Raw genomic sequence first — 15,311 nt, 5'->3', positions numbered from 1 at the left:
TACGGTTGCAAAATTGGCTAGCTAACTAAGTGGGTTCTGAAAAGCTTGTATTGTTAATTGAACAAATCAAAATGTTGTAATATTTGTAAGACTTTAGCTTGTGCTGTTTATTTTTTAAGAGAATTATGTATAAATCAATTGAAAAAATGTGCTCAATCACTATTGCTTATGAAAGTATCTTTAAATTAATTAACAATTAAAACTAATACAAATTCTATGTTAGCATTCACACACAAAAAGAAATCCCATTTATTTTTTTAAATACCAAAAATATAATAATTTTCTGGTATATTTAAGCAATAAAAAACTAATATAACAAAAAAAAAAGAGGAGTTTTTGAATCATTTGAACTACTTGGACTTCTTCTTGACCTTCTTAATCCTCTGCAAGTGAGCCTTTTGCTCCGCGGGAGCGCGATATGTGCCATGCAGCTTGTCCAGAAGTCCAAGCACTCCGTAATTGTAGTTGAACCTGGAAGAAGGAGGAGCAGAGTCGCTATGAAGATGCAACGCTATGAAGATGGCGAGGATAGACAGGATACCCACTTGGCATGGTGATAGTCGTGGAACCGCACCGATCCCGCCGACCATGGGAAACTGTAGCCCGTGTGATCGCTCATCGAGTTGATGATGGCCAGGGCGAAGATCACGTAGGCCAGGGCGACATGGGTGCCCAGGATGGCAATGGACGTGGCCACCGGCAACAGATTGGCCAACACATGCTCCACCGGATGGGCGTACAGCGTGATGGCGGCAATGGGAGCCGTCCACTCATGGTGCTTCTTGTGTACATACTTGTACACCGATCTGTGATGCAGCAGGCGGTGGGCATAGTAGAACATGATCTCCTCCAGCACCACAAACACGGCCAAATCGCGCAGGGATCGCTTGAATGTGGGCAGCACTCGGATGTCCTGGCTGTTCTCCGATTTGTAAACGAACTCGTACACCACCCAGCTGACCAGAAAGTTAACCACCGTCAGATTGAACAGCACCACCTTGACGGCATGCCACAACTTGGCCAGATCCACTGGCTCATTCTGGCCCGGCTGGATCTTGTATTTGCGCAGGAAACGTGGACGATTCGTAATGTCCATCAGGGTGAAGATGCCCGCATAGAGCCAGTATACGATGAAGATGACCAGCGTGCTGCCCACCACCCACAGGCGCCACGAATCCTCACCAACGGTGTCCAGCAGCAAGGTCCATCTATTCTGCAGATAATCCCCGGACTGCGTCCAACCAGCCAGCAAGGTGTCCATTGTGGTCGAGGTCTGGGCGCAAACTACTCGCGGATCCCGCTAGCCGCTCTTTGAAGTTGGCTACCTAGGCCCCTTGGTGCCCTACACCCAGTGGGTTACATTGGTGGTCTGATGAAGCCAGTGGAATATGCAATATATAATATACTAATCCCTTAAAGAAACTAGTTTCATAGCAAGTGACTTCTGTTCGTAAGTAAGAATATTAAGTTACAAAAGTTTCTCATATTTAAAAATAATGTTTGATCATTATGATTTTTGTAGTTAGGATCCTAGATAATCCTAGTCCTATCCTAATCCTAATCCTAATCCATCTTTCCATAACCATGGAGTAGCTCATTTCAAGGACCAGTGAGCTGCAACTGTGATTTTCGGGTTTTGGTCCCTAAGTACTCTTTACGATTTTATATATGACTGTCCAAGCTGATTAATATTGCGTACGAATTTAGAAATCTAGCCAGCTTATCATTTCTTTCGCAGTCGATGGCAGATTATGGTCAAGCATTACTATTGTATTTAGATTAGGAGTCCATCTATATATAGTACCCATACCCCATACCGTTTGTTGTTCGCAGCTTTGCTAAATCTCATCGATTTCAAGTTCAAAGTTCAAGCCCTGTGGGAGATATAATAATATATATTAGTTGATGGGGGATATTGATATTGTTGATGATGATAACTCGAACACAATTCGAATTTTGTTCATTTATTGTTTTTATTTCTCATCTTTGTATATTTGACTTAAATTGATTTCTTAGTTCTCTTTCGGTTTTCGTTTCATTTGTTTGGTTTTCGTTAACCGACTTTTAAAACAATTCACTTGCTTTCGGAGACTTATTGGAGATTGAACGCCATCAGTTTTTGTTGCTATGCTAGTTTATTAATTAATTGTTTAATTATATAGTTATGTGTAATGAAGCACAGATACTCGAACTGGATCGTGTCGAAATAAGCCAAAATAACCGATCGATAAGGGACCCAACGAAACCATCTAGGATAAATCTCAATGAATTGTAAAATCCATATCATTCACATAAAGTAATTGTCACGTACACATTTATATATACTCGCATATAGTATCATCATATATCTAACGCTTAAGCAGATTTATAAATATTGCCGTGTTCATTGGATTGTTTTAATTAATCGGTTTAATCTGTTTCTGTCTGTTTGCCTGGGGATGCACATTAGCATTAGCTATTTAACTTCTGGTTCCATTTTATCGGTTTTTTAGATTTGCTTGTTTTTGGTTGTGGTTTAATTAGTTGAAAAGGCACTGCTGCATTCAAACTATTCCATTGTTTTTTGTTTAGCCCCCGGATCTTGACCCCTTAGTCTCATTTGGTAATTTTTTTTAGTTTAGAATACACAATTAATTTTAGATTTCGTTCTAGTGCACCTGCCCTAATTTCCAAACCGAATGCCCGCGCATTTTGCATATTTCATATTTTTAAAAGTATCTCCTCGAACTGAGGTATCCTATATATCTGTACGTGATCTGTTTGCATTGTTTGTGCGTGAACGTATTCCTTATTCGCTACTTTACTTACAAAAACTCTCCATCTGGGCGACAATCTGCAATCTTTTTAATTTTGCTCTTTTTGGTTTTTATGCGTTTTTTGTTTCAATTTTTTACCACATTAGCCTAAATTGATTTAAATCTTTTGTGCAATTGTTCTTCGTCTTTTTAAAGTTCCTAGGCAAACCTTAAATGAAAATTATATAAAATTCGGCAAACAATCGAATTCTGGAGTGTGTAGGTGTGTAATTTAAATGTCATGAAACCTTCCCAACTTTTACAAAACTTAAATGTTAAATCTCGCAATTGCTAGACTATTTGAACCTAAGGACAGCTATATGTATATTTAAATTGTTTATCTATTCACGGAAGCTCAACGAACCGACATTTCAAATCCTCAATCGAAATTAGATATCTTGTGGGCAATTATAAACAATTATAAACTTCTGCTAGGGTTGGTTAATAATACTGTTTGAAGAACATATAGTGGTTAGTTTTATTGGACTATTGTCAAAACTCTTGGATAATGCAAAATGATCTGTCTTCTATGCCGTTCTTTCAGTTTAAAATTTCACAAGACATTTTTAGCCTTAGTTTTAAATTCTTACAATTACTATACTCGACTGCCTACGTTTTCACTTTTTAAATATTATCACGAAACTAATAGATTACCTCAAACAATACACATATTTCAAATTAGGACAGTAAATAAATAAATAAATAATACACTCTATTAAAATTATTAAAAATATATATTCTAACCTTTAAATAAGATTATTTCTTCAAGGACCTGCGTTTTTATGTAAGCTGACTTAGAAAGGATAAATTTCATCCACAGTTATTAAGGGTTTCGCACTATAGAAATCTTACAGAACTTGTTAATACTACAAACGGAACTTAGATTTAACCATCCTATCTGCTACCGTTTCTCTTCTTCAGGATTCTTCAGACTAAGAAGCGTGCCGCCGGCTCCCAAACATTTCTCCACTTTCGTTTAAAAGCTTATTTCTAAAGGAGAACCTTGAGCTACAACAACAACTACTAAATGACACTGGCGATTCCAACGACCACGCCCACTATTATTCAAGTTGTCCACGCCGATGGCCACGATGACCACGATGATGGCGATGCTGGCGACGATGATTCCTCGCCTCCGCCTCCGTTTCGCTGTCGGTATCCTCGTGAACCCGCTGGGTCTCCTGGTGATCCCGCTGGCGATCGTCCACCTCCTGCTCCTCGTCTTCATCATCGTCAATGGCATCCTCATCGTGCTCGTTGAGCAGCAGCGGACTATCGTCCCCGAGGCGATTGGGGGGCAGGGCACTGCCCGGCGTTGTGGGTGCCGATCGGGTGATCCAACCCTTGCGGGCAACTCGGCCACGGTTCACAAAGAAGCTGGCACCGCTGACGACACTGCTCACCGGACTCTTGAGCACACAGCGCTGTGCGCCCGATCCGGAACCCCCGATGGCGGCCATGGGTATGTACAGAGCCTTATTGGGTTGCGTTTTGCTGCCGGAGGTGAAGAACTTTTTACTCCGCCCACTGGTGCCGCCGGAAATGGATGCGGATGTGGTTAGGATGGGCTGCAACACCTGCTGGGAGTTCGAGGGCGTCGATAGCGTGTGCTGCAGCCGGGGCTTGGCGCCAGTTCCGTTCAACAGTAGCTGCTCGTAGCTAACGCCCGCCTGCAGCTGGCGGATCTGGTCGAGAATCTCACGCACCTCGCCCGTCGGACTGGTGGCCTGGGGCGGCGAGCCAGGTGTTCCAATGTTGGCCAGACTACTCACGCCGGACACCTGAGCCGATGGCTGGCAGCAGTTCTCCAGACTATGCAGCGGGTTGGGTTGTATGCAGCCATTGCTGTATATCACCGGTGTGCCAGATCCTCCCGATGCGCCTGCGGCATTCGTTACCGATCCACCCAAGCCGCCCATTGCCAGGCTATTCAGGGAGGCAGCCTGTGTGGCCGATCCACTTTCCGCGCCATGGAAGGCACTACCAGCTCCTCCGCTATCGGGTAGCATTCCTACGAGAAATCATCACAATAAATAAGTAATTAATGGGGAATCCCTTATCGCAATACCCACCTGCCACACAGCTGTTGTTCACAAAGATGTCGCTGAGACTGCTGCTGCTATTCGCCATGTACCGGAAGTGCTGATCACTCTGGGACTGAAGGTAGCCCACACCAACGCCCACGCCCACGCCCACTCCCTCCTCGTGGGAGGCATGCAGCCGCGTGCTGTAGAGCGCTGCTCCGCCTGGAGCACTGCCCAGTGCCACGGTGGCATAGTGCTGGGCCTGCGTCTGGGCGGGCATCAGTCTCGGCTGATAGGCATCCGTTTCCACCAGCTGGGATGCCGATCTCGGCATGGCGTAGTGCACAGATGCCAGCGGAACATTTGGCACCTGATGCGGTGGCGCCTGTTCCACGGATCTCAAATGGCCATTCCCGTGTCCATGGGCATTTGCATTGACATTAGCATTGGCATGCGCATGGGCATGGGCCACATAATGATGCAGTCCCAACTCCGGACTGGCTGCCCGGGAGTATGGTGGTGGCACCAGGGTATTCGCCTCATTGGCATTGCAAATGAAGCTGGAGCTCAGGGAGTCGACGGTGCTGGCCGCACTCAGGGATCCCCCGGCAGCCGGACGGACGATGTAGTTCCGGAAGTACTGCACCATCAGGTAGCTGGAGCTTCCGTTGCCCTTGCCATTGCCCGAATCGCTGTTGCAGGTGAAGACAAGTGGATACAGATCCGGCTTGGAGGTCACCTGAGTAGATGGAAATTGTTAAGCGAATCGATTCCGGTCATGTATATGATTACTTTACCTCCGTATATGGCGGCGGCGGATGGTGAAACGAGTTGCAGCGACTGTATTGTGGAGGTGCATAGCAGGAACCGGCGGAATCGCCCTCGGATTGGGTGTGGTGCTCGTTGAATCCCCAGCCGCAAAGTGTCCGCCGCTTCTTCCATAGTGAGTAGGCACATAGGATGGCCAAGATGATGGCCACAACCACGCACCTGCAAGAAGAATATAGATTTTACATTACTTTTTGTATTATGAAAGTGAGGATCGTGATTCACTGCTCGGTTTGCAGCTGGCGCGACTGAATGAAGAAGCCCATTGGAGCGGATCCGGATGCCGGTGCGGATACGGATCCGTGTCCTGCTGTTCCCGTAATCGAATTCCGACTGAAATTTGTTTGCCTTTTCGGTGGCCAAGAGATGGGATTATATGAGCTGGGTGGTGGTGGGCGGGTTCCGTTTGTGTCTCATTAGTTGGCATTGCCATTTCCACAGCCCCCAAGGGAGGTGGTCGGTACTATGCGCTGGTCGCACTGATGGTAGTGGTGGCCTAGCACGGGGGTACAGCTTGCATAAGCCTCTCGACTTGACTCGACTTTTGACTTGACGCAACCCCGTCGCTGGGCGCCACCTTTGCTGCCAATAATAATAATATCTCTCGCATGGCACACAATGCCAATCAGCTGGAAGTCCGGCCAGAGCACACACTGAAAGCCCCACGCCATCCAATCCATCCCACCATTCCAACGCCCCAAAACTGGCCCCATTGAACGGCCTTGCAGACGACCTCCGGGGAATCCCCAAACACAAAAACAAAAACAAATGCAATTCATGACCCTGACCATCGCAGTAACTAAATAAATCACTTCTACTTTGCGCAATTAAAAGAATCACTGTCTACGAAATATCCCTATTATTTTACAATTTCGAAAAGGAGCAGCTTCTCCGGGGCTCAGCTCTACTCACCAGAAAAACCAGTGGGTGGCGAAGAACAGATTGAGAACATGCGAGTCCGAGGAGGGCGGAAGGGGGCGTGGCCCGCCCTGGTACGGCGGACAGCAGCCCTGGGTGCAACAGCCCTGAGTGCAGCCCTCGCAAAATCTGGCAGACACCTGGTCAAATGGAACAAAACATTGCATATATTATTAGTGCAATCATAAGAAATATTAGCAACTTTTTATAATAATAAAATAATGTATTCCACTTTTTGTCGATCCACCTTTGAAAGTGCCATTGCCAATAAATAAAATATTTATTTATTTTATTTATGTGGTGTTTTGCATAGCGAGCGACCACTGTACTGAGCCCTTGTTTTTGTGCTCATATTTATGTTTGTGTTCCATGCATTTATTACCGTTGGGAAAGCAATCGCAATCAAATTAAAATTCAAATGTGCATGCAACATGGATGCGCTTGCGTTTATTTAGGAAACTTTTTACAAAGATTAGCTGTTATCTTTATTTAAGGCGTTTCGTGGGCCCAAATTGCTACAAGGGCACAATAACTGTACATATGTATGTATTTAATCAAAATATTACAGTGTTGAAAACCAAAGTTTTAATTGCTCGCACATACGTGCATTGTTACAAATAAATTCACAACCGATTTTTATCATGTTGACAATTTACATGTGTAAAATGCGCTTAAAAATGAACCACAGCATAACCATTTTGTTGTTTTTCGGTTATTATGCTAGTTTGAGTGCTTGCAACATTGATGAAATGAAGGGCACTTACGTTCGATGGCAGCAGCGCCAAAAGGAGGAACAAGGAGAGCAGAAGACACTGCAGCGCGTTTGTGTGCGAGGGAGAGGGACGGAGCCACATCTTTCTCAGCCGCTGACGCTGCCTCAGTCGACGCCGCTGTCGCAGTTGCTGCTCGGGCTGGCGCCAAATGTCCTATGGGGCTGGTGAGGGGTGGAGGTGCGGGGAGTGTGTGCCTCTCCCTTATTTTCTCCGATTCTTCGCTTTCTTTTTGTCGCAGCCTCCGTTTTGTGTCCGTTTTGGCCCTCGTGTGTGATTTGTTCCTGCCTTTTGTTTTGCTTTCCTATCTGGCTTTCTTCTTGTTTCTTTTGCTGTTGATACTTTGCAGTTCCGTTATTTGTGCCACATGCTGTTGTTGCTATTGTTGTTGTGGTCGCACTCACACAAACAGCGTTTTGTTTTGTCCTTGACAGACGCCAAATGCAATTTACCGTAGCATGCTTTTGTGCGTTGCGTTGCGATTGTTGCTGTTGCTGCTGTTGTTGTTGCTGCTGCTGCTGCAGAGAAGAGAGAATTTGTTGCTAACTGAGCGCTGCATTGTATTATTTATCTTATGCCACACCAACGACAACACATTCGCACACACACACATACACACACACTCAGGCACAAACACCTCGACGACGCCAAAGAAAATTTTCTTTCGTGTGACGCCACTCTTTTCCTTTCTCTGCCTTTCACAATTTAAACTTGAACACTGTCTTTGGAACACACGGTTAACGGGAAAATTCACTAATGTAACCCCTGTAATTGTTGTTCCCGAAATTCAAGGCATATAGAAAACAACAACAACAAGAGCAGGAGTAGCAGGATATTCGGTTGCGGGTGGATGGGTAACGGGGGTGGCGAAATGCGAATCAAGGCGCAAAGCGGAATTCACCGTTAGCCTCGAACGTGGGAGCGCGCACAGCAACAACTGAGCGACAAAAACGGAAACAAAGGAGCCAGCAGCTTTGTAACTGTCGGCCAGGATTGCCACCCCGCGCGATGAACTAAGGATTGAAATCATATTTGTTGCATGAATCCCCAATTTTAATTTCTTTTCTAGTTGGTTTGATTAGTATACTCTGATTTCATATGTTTAATTAGCATTCCTTAATATGCTAACATGTATACCTAAAAATAAATATTATATCGACTAAGAAACTCTTTATTCGCAACATTTGGAACTGAAGCCCCTAAGTAAACCAATTCCTTGGAAGCCTGGCAACGCTAACAGCTGATGGGGATTTACCAAACGGAATCAAGAGGGATGATTAAAGAGCGCATGCGCCCAAAAGGCGCACTTTCAAAATACCATATTTATAAATACAAATCTTAAAAAGGTAACTAACTTAATTCTTAGAAGTACTATATTTATTGTAAAAAAAGTGTAAATTTATAGTATATAGGGTATAAGTATAAAATTAGCAGTGAAAACATATTCTTAAGATCCGTGAAACGTGAATCTACTTCGCTTTGAAAAAAGATGCGATGCTCTTAGTGCCCTTGGCTCCTTTGGCCAAGGCCTTCTCCTTGGCGGTCAGCGTACGCTCCTTCAGAGGCGCCGCTGTGGGCGATGTGATGCTGGCATTGGGATCGCCATCGCTGTCTACCAGACCGCTGGACTTTAACTTGGCAGCAGCATCGCTGTCATTTAGCTTGATCTTCTTGGAGTCGCTGCCCTCGTTCTTGCCCGCCACCGACTTGCGCTTTTGGGCAGCTGCTTTCTCCTCAACAATCGCCTGAATCTCGCTGGGAATGTGCAGGTAACTGGTGAGCAGGCCGTGCAGATCCGCATCCAAATACCGTCCCACAAAATCGCAAGCCATGCGCGTGTAGTCCATTTCGTTGCTAACGTTCTCAGCAACCAGTTTCTCGCTTCGCACGAAATTCTGCGACTGTGCACTGTGGCCGCAGTGGACTTGCTTCTCCTTCAGGATCTTCGCCACCTGGCGCGTCTTCAGAGCCAACCAGGCCAATGTGCGCTCTTGGTTGTACTTGTAGAACTTCTGTTCGCCGGAGCTCTTCACATCTGTCACGCATTTAAGGTTCCCTGGGTCGAGGATCTCGTTAAGCAGACGACTGGTGCTGGCCTCCTCCACGGCAATGTTGTCCAGCGACATTGCTCCTGATTGTGGTTAAAGATTTTCAAGAATACAATAGTATAGTATACCATCGAAAGCGAATGATTATATCTTACTTTGCGCACAATGTTTTCGGAGGTGATGAAGAGCCAGGAACGTGGGATCCACGGGCGCGGTCATGTAGATTCTGCCATTGGAGCAGACCTCGCTGTCCACGAACCAACTGCGACGGGGTTCCGCGAACGCCACCAGCTCCATCATTCTGCCATCGGGATGGGTTATGAACAGTGCCTCCTTGCCATGTCCCGGATGGAAAAACAGCTCCAGCCGAAGGTGCCCGTCGTCCGCATCTTTGGGCAGCAGTTCCTGCGACATGAAGAACACCTTCTTCAGCGCAGAGGCCTTGGACATCTTGGCAGCTCCCTCCGCATCCGGATCAACTTTTGGTTTGCTCGCACGCGTTTCCTTCTTGCCCATTTTGACAGATACCTCCGCATCCGGATCAGCTTTTGGTTTGCTCGCTCGCGTTTCCTTCTTGCCCATTTTCTCAAATAATTTGCCGAGCGTGAAGCAAATGTGGACCGAATCAAAACAAACAATTTGCCGCCTTTTTGGTTATGAGTAGAAGTCTATCGATTAATTTTGGTATTTTATAGTTGAAAGTGTGCAAATTTTCACTTGTTCCTATAAACTATTTTATCTATTTTATGCCAAATAGAATAGCTTAAAATTGAAAGAGTCTCTGCCACTAACTTCCGCATCTTAATACTGCAACTAATCTAAAATGGGTATCAACTTTGATTGACAAGCACGGTCACATTGCTTGAACAGATGTTCACAATGATGAAATTGTTTACAACAGTATATTGTTTTTGAACAACAAAATGAGCGTAGATATAGCCAGCACGATCAAGTTCCGGGATATCTGCGGCCTGTTCGAGAAGCTGAAGGCCACCCAAAAGGTGGTCAACAAGGAGGAGGCCCTCAAGAGCTACTACGAGTCCTTCTGCCGGCACCGCGAATCCTTTCGCCGGCAAACCGGATTAAACGACGACCAGCCGGAGGACGGTGCCAGTAGCTTCTATTCCGTGCTGCGACTGCTGCTTCCGGGTGCGGACACGGGTCGGGATACCTATGGATTGCAAATCACCGCGCTGGGCAGGCTCTACATCAGGGTGCTCCAGCTACCCACGGACTGTGAGTGCAGATACCTATTGGCAATGGCATTTAGGCTTATTTAGAATCTCTTTGTTGTCCCCACTAGCCAGCGATGCAATCAGGCTGCAGCACCGCACCGGAACCATGTACCGGGACTACGGCGATGTTGTTTATTCCGTGCTTAAGCCAAGGTGCTTTAATCCGCCCAGCAATTTGAGACTGAATCAAATCCATCAGATGCTGGACACCATTGCCAACGAGGACACAGAAGGTGGGTGCTTTTAAACTCATCTGAACGACTGTCTCAATATGCCCGCTCTTTGCAGTTAAGCAGCAGCAACTCATCCGGTTTACGGAGCAGGCCTCGCCCGAGGAACAGAAGTGGCTAATCCGGCTGCTGCTGAAGAGCCTCGGGCTGGGGATCGGTGAGCAAAAGATCTTCGGTGTGCTGCACCCCAAGGCGCAGGACATCTACCAGCGCTGCTCCGATCTGGGACATGTGTGCAATCTGCTGGCAGACCAAACCACCGACCTAGACGCCAGCACCAGCAAGGACAGCAAGGCGGCGGTCAAGTTTGTAAACCTGAATTCCGTCATACGGCCATTCCACCAGATACGACCCATGCTGTGCGAACGATTTCCGGGTGACATCCAGGAGCTGATGCAGTCGGATGTGCTCTATCTGGAGACCAAAATGGATGGCGAACGCTTTCAGCTGCACATCGATCGGGGTCGTTTCATGTACATTTCCCGCAATGGAGTGGACTACACCAGGAACTTTGGCCACAGCTACGATCACGGCACCTTGACGCCAAAGCTGAGGGGACTTTTGCCGCTGGGCCTGGAGTCCATCATACTCGACGGCGAGATGATGGTGTGGGATACCAACAAACTGCGCTTTCGGGAAAAAGGCGAGAATACGGACGTGAAGAGCCTAAAGCCGGAGGGCAGCTGGCAGCCCTGTTTCGTGGTGTACGATCTGCTATATTTTAATGGCCAGAGTCTGTTGGACCATACCTACATTCAGCGGGCGTACAAATTGCAGAAACTCATAGTTGAACAGTCGGGTGTGCTGCAGTTGATGCGTGCACGCAAAATCGGTTCCGTTCAAGAGTTCAACGAGCTGTACCAGCAGGCACTCGACTCCCACGCCGAAGGCATTGTGCTGAAGAAGCAGGGATCAAGATATCAGCCTGGCGTAAGACTGGGCGGTGGGTGGTACAAGGACAAGGCTGATGTGAGTAGAGTCACTTTTCAGCAGAGTGCAATAATATGAACTCACTTCAATTTTCCAACCAGTACATCAAAGGACTGATTACCGAGTTCGATGTGCTGATCATCGGGGCATTCTACAATCGCAAGCGCACCTTTGTGGACTCATTTTTACTGGGAGTTCTTCAGCCGGCGCCGCCAGGCAGCTCTAATCGTCCCGAAGTCTTCAGTATTGGAGTAGTTGCCAACAATACGAAACAGCGCGGAGTGCTAAATCACACACTTAAACCACATTGGCACGATGTAGTCAATGAGCCACCGCCACTGTGGTTTCACTACAAGCCCAAGGAAAAGGCCGGATGCCCCGATCTGTGGATCGAACCGCAGAACTCGGTAATTTTGCAGGTGAAGGCTGCTGACCTGGCGCCCAATGGAGCATTTTTCACCCGAAAATCGTTGCACTTTCCGCGCACTGAGATGAAACGAGATGATAAGCCCTGGAGCGAGTGTATGACACTGAAGGAGTTTAACGATCTCTGCCAGGGTCCTTTGGCCATCAAGAAGTTAAACAAGCGGCAACTGCGACTAGAAGATGTGACCACCAAGCGGAAGCAGATGCGTATGACGCCCTCGGAGCGTAGCCGACTGGGATTGGCCGTCTATGAGAAGCGCTATGACGCGAGCACCTCCGCTAGCACTTCCAAACTCTTCGACGGTCTGAGCTTTTGCATACTGAGCGGATCTGCCGGACGACACAGCAAGCATCAGCTGCAGGAGCTGGCTGTTAAAAACGGTGGCTGCATCGTGGAGAACCCCCTGCCCAATGATCCAAAGTGCTTTTGCATCGCAGGCGATGAGACGTTTTTAGTTAAGCGGCTCATCCTTCAGCAGCCACGCACCTGTGACATTGTGCGCATGGAGTGGCTGCTTAGGGTCTGTCAGAAGCAGGAGCTTGAACTGAGGCCTAGAGATCTTATTGCGGCCACTGAACCACTGCAGCAGGATCTGGCTGAATGTTTTGACCGGCACGGTGATAGCTACACCAAAGACATTGCCAACGTGGAGGAGCTGCAGGATCTGCTTCAAGGCATTGATTTAACAGCTGATAATGTGGCTGGCATAACCGCATCTAACCTAAATGCTCTGGAGGATCAGCTTCTGGATGGGAAAAAGAATCTGAACATGTTCCGCCACCTTAATGCGTTCTTCTACAGTCCGCATGGTGATGAACTGGCTAAGCTTCTGTTTCTTCAAAACGGCGGCCGGATAGTCGACGATTCCGATCCGCAACTAAATCTGGGATTTATCTGTATGTCTTCCGACATCGATAACGACCACTTGGAGCACTGGCGGCAAAATCATTCCAAGTTGAGCGCTGACAAGGTCTTAAACTCGGCGTGGATCCATCAGTGCCATCGCGAAGGCATCCTACTTCCTATGCACTCTTTTATCTAACTCGATGAGTTTGTTAACGCTTTATAGTTTTGTACAAAATTTACCTGTTATCATTGTTATAAAATTGTAATTTAATTTCTTACCATAATTATGTAATTATTATCCCGAATTCTAATGTTATATCAAAAAGATTTGCATGTATATTTTGAAGAACAATAGTAGAATGACAATAAGTACACAAAAAAGTTATTTTTCAATGATTTCGTTTTTTATTCACATAAAAAGAGATAACGAGCAGAATAGTATTGATTCCGTTGGGAGGATTTTGGACAAATTTTGGGGGTAGTATGGATATTAGGTTCGTTATTTCGCCAATTGATACGTTCGACAGTTCGGTTACATAATTCAGGGAGTTCTCTTCGGGATTTTCAATAGTTTATCGGTTCTGCACTTTCGGCAATAAGAACATCAAAAATACATTTATTTTATTCATTGTAAAGTTAGATATATGTTTGTATATATATAACATAAATAATGTATATATAGGTGTATAACATTTAACACTAACAATTCTTAAGCGCGAGCTCTTCGCTCCCTCTTTCTCTCTCTCTATTTCTTTCTCTGTCTCTCTCTATCTCACTTGCACCTACTAACTCTATCTCTTTCGTTCATTGACTTGACTTTAACATTTAATGAGGAATATGCAATCTCTGAGATTGTTTAACACATTTATCGACTCTATGAACATATAGATTACGTATGTCAATCAAATTGTTTAAAATTTACCAAGCTAATATCAACAAAAAAAAAAAACTATGTTTAAGTTTCTCAGTTAGTTCGATTCATGGGAGTGGGCGAAATTCGTGGTTGGAATATTTGTAGATGTTTATACATAAATTGTTGGGCTTGGGCATACAAATGCAGAGTACTCTCGATCTTGATCTTTATTTGGGGTATAACAATCGGTATACTAAACTTAGTCGTTACTTTTCAATGTAGTTTGGTTGTGGGTTTGTTCTCTTATATTTTCACTTTTGTGTTTCTTATTCCGGCATGGTAATTAGGTTACAACGCTACACATAACAACTATCAACATTTAGGGTATGCATAATAATAGCGATATCATAATAATAATAATAATAATAGTAATAACATCAGTTACAACTTTATTTGTGTGTGTTCGTCGTTCCTTCAATATAATTGAAAATAAAAATGATTAAACCATAAACAAAATAATAATTGCATTTTCTTTAAATCAAAAGTCTTTTGGAATTTCTCGCATATTCATTATATTCGTAGCTACACATAATATGTATTTTTTTTTTATAAATTATTAACTGTATAATAATAATTTCCTTTCGTGGTTTTTCTTTTGACCCAAAATTAAATAAGCTTAATTTTACTGCCAAAACGTTTAGTTAGGCTTTAATTGTAAAATATACCTAAAATTCTCAAACAAATAAAAAGGAAGTTTTCAAATCAGACTTAATTATGAAAATAGGTCTTCCAGCAAAGAGCGTAATCAACATTTGTTTTATGAAAGTTGGTTCTTTCTATAATTATCGATTTTCAAGGTTGATAACTGAATTCTTCATTTTCGGTTTTCATTCTTCACTTTCGGGATTTCACTTCATATTTCATAGGTATATGGCAGTCGTTATCATTGTTTTAATTTAACCTTTTGAGATAAGTTCATCCTTTTTTTTAAATCAATATTAAAATAGCAAAAAAAATCAAAAAAAAACATTAAATTTAGGTAATTATATTAAATAGGGTTTATGCCTAAACGTAAGCAAATCTAAAGCTACAAATGTGTTTGTGTTTGTGGTTTTTATTCTCTGATCCCGTTTTTATTCCTTTCTCTTGGTCAAAAAGTTGGTCCACATGAAACCTTTATTCCGTCTTATCGTTTGTGTTTTTTTTTTGTTTGTGTGTGTTTCTCTATATACTACATATATACTTAAGACTAAGCCTGTGTAGGAGTGACATTTATCGTTGATAAAAAAAAAGCAAGTCCACATAGTTTAATTTGTTGATCTGAAGCCGTTTAAACTGTAAGCAATTTGAAGAAAATCAATTAGTATGTAAGCAATACACATAAGATATCATATGTACGAAACTCAC

At 44.5% G+C, this 15,311-nt stretch overlaps 5 protein-coding genes across 11 annotated transcripts in view; 1 reads left to right on the top strand and 4 right to left on the bottom strand.

The window, feature by feature from the left end:
* Nucleotides 1–29: 29 nt before the first annotated feature.
* On the bottom strand, nt 30–2,346 carry LOC6725880 (fatty acid hydroxylase domain-containing protein 2). The gene is made up of 2 exons (XM_002106840.3): nt 546–2,346; nt 30–471 (listed from the first exon to the last, which is right to left on the bottom strand). The coding sequence occupies exons 1-2, from the start codon at nt 1,259–1,261 to the stop codon at nt 351–353; spliced, it is 837 nt and encodes a 278-aa protein (XP_002106876.1). The 5' UTR covers nt 1,262–2,346; the 3' UTR covers nt 30–350.
* A 220-nt stretch (nt 2,347–2,566) lies between these two features.
* LOC6725879 lies at nt 2,567–8,275 on the bottom strand. Of its 2 annotated transcripts, XM_016173847.2 has the most exons (6): nt 8,237–8,275; nt 7,330–7,853; nt 6,560–6,705; nt 5,617–5,809; nt 4,868–5,558; nt 2,567–4,806 (listed from the first exon to the last, which is right to left on the bottom strand). In XM_016173847.2, the coding sequence occupies exons 2-6, from the start codon at nt 7,417–7,419 to the stop codon at nt 3,857–3,859; spliced, it is 2,070 nt and encodes a 689-aa protein (XP_016039236.1). In that variant the 5' UTR covers nt 7,420–7,853; nt 8,237–8,275; the 3' UTR covers nt 2,567–3,856. The 2 variants fall into 2 exon arrangements, with proteins under 2 accessions (XP_016039236.1, XP_016039235.1); XM_016173846.3 differs by lacking the exon at nt 8,237–8,275 and having other exon boundaries at nt 7,330–7,856.
* A 415-nt stretch (nt 8,276–8,690) lies between these two features.
* Nucleotides 8,691–10,114, bottom strand: LOC6725878 (ribonuclease H2 subunit B). The gene is made up of 2 exons (XM_002106838.4): nt 9,539–10,114; nt 8,691–9,466 (listed from the first exon to the last, which is right to left on the bottom strand). The coding sequence occupies exons 1-2, from the start codon at nt 9,963–9,965 to the stop codon at nt 8,805–8,807; spliced, it is 1,089 nt and encodes a 362-aa protein (XP_002106874.1). The 5' UTR covers nt 9,966–10,114; the 3' UTR covers nt 8,691–8,804.
* Nucleotides 10,115–10,140: 26 nt separating this feature from the next.
* Nucleotides 10,141–14,328, top strand: LOC27207332 (DNA ligase 4). The gene is made up of 4 exons (XM_016183038.3): nt 10,141–10,619; nt 10,687–10,851; nt 10,907–11,817; nt 11,880–14,328. Exons 1-4 carry the CDS (start codon nt 10,307–10,309, stop codon nt 13,245–13,247), a joined length of 2,757 nt encoding a protein of 918 aa, XP_016039234.1. The 5' UTR covers nt 10,141–10,306; the 3' UTR covers nt 13,248–14,328.
* Nucleotides 14,329–15,077: 749 nt separating this feature from the next.
* Nucleotides 15,078–15,311, bottom strand: part of LOC6725877 (putative uncharacterized protein DDB_G0289263) — a 37,758-nt gene continuing 37,524 nt past the window's right edge. For all 6 annotated transcript variants that reach the window (XM_039296960.2, XM_039296962.2, XM_039296957.2 and 3 more), the window contains one exon: nt 15,078–15,239. In XM_039296960.2, coding sequence (XP_039152894.1) covers nt 15,235–15,239 — 5 coding nt within the window. In that variant the 3' untranslated portion in view covers nt 15,078–15,234. The remainder of the gene's footprint in view (nt 15,240–15,311) is intronic.

The sequence above is a fragment of the Drosophila simulans genome, chromosome X (assembly GCF_016746395.2).
Source record: "Drosophila simulans strain w501 chromosome X, Prin_Dsim_3.1, whole genome shotgun sequence".
NCBI classification, from domain to species: Eukaryota; Metazoa; Arthropoda; class Insecta; order Diptera; family Drosophilidae; genus Drosophila; species Drosophila simulans.
Note: the sequence above shows the minus strand (reverse complement) of the source record. Positions and strands in the feature narration are given on the sequence as shown.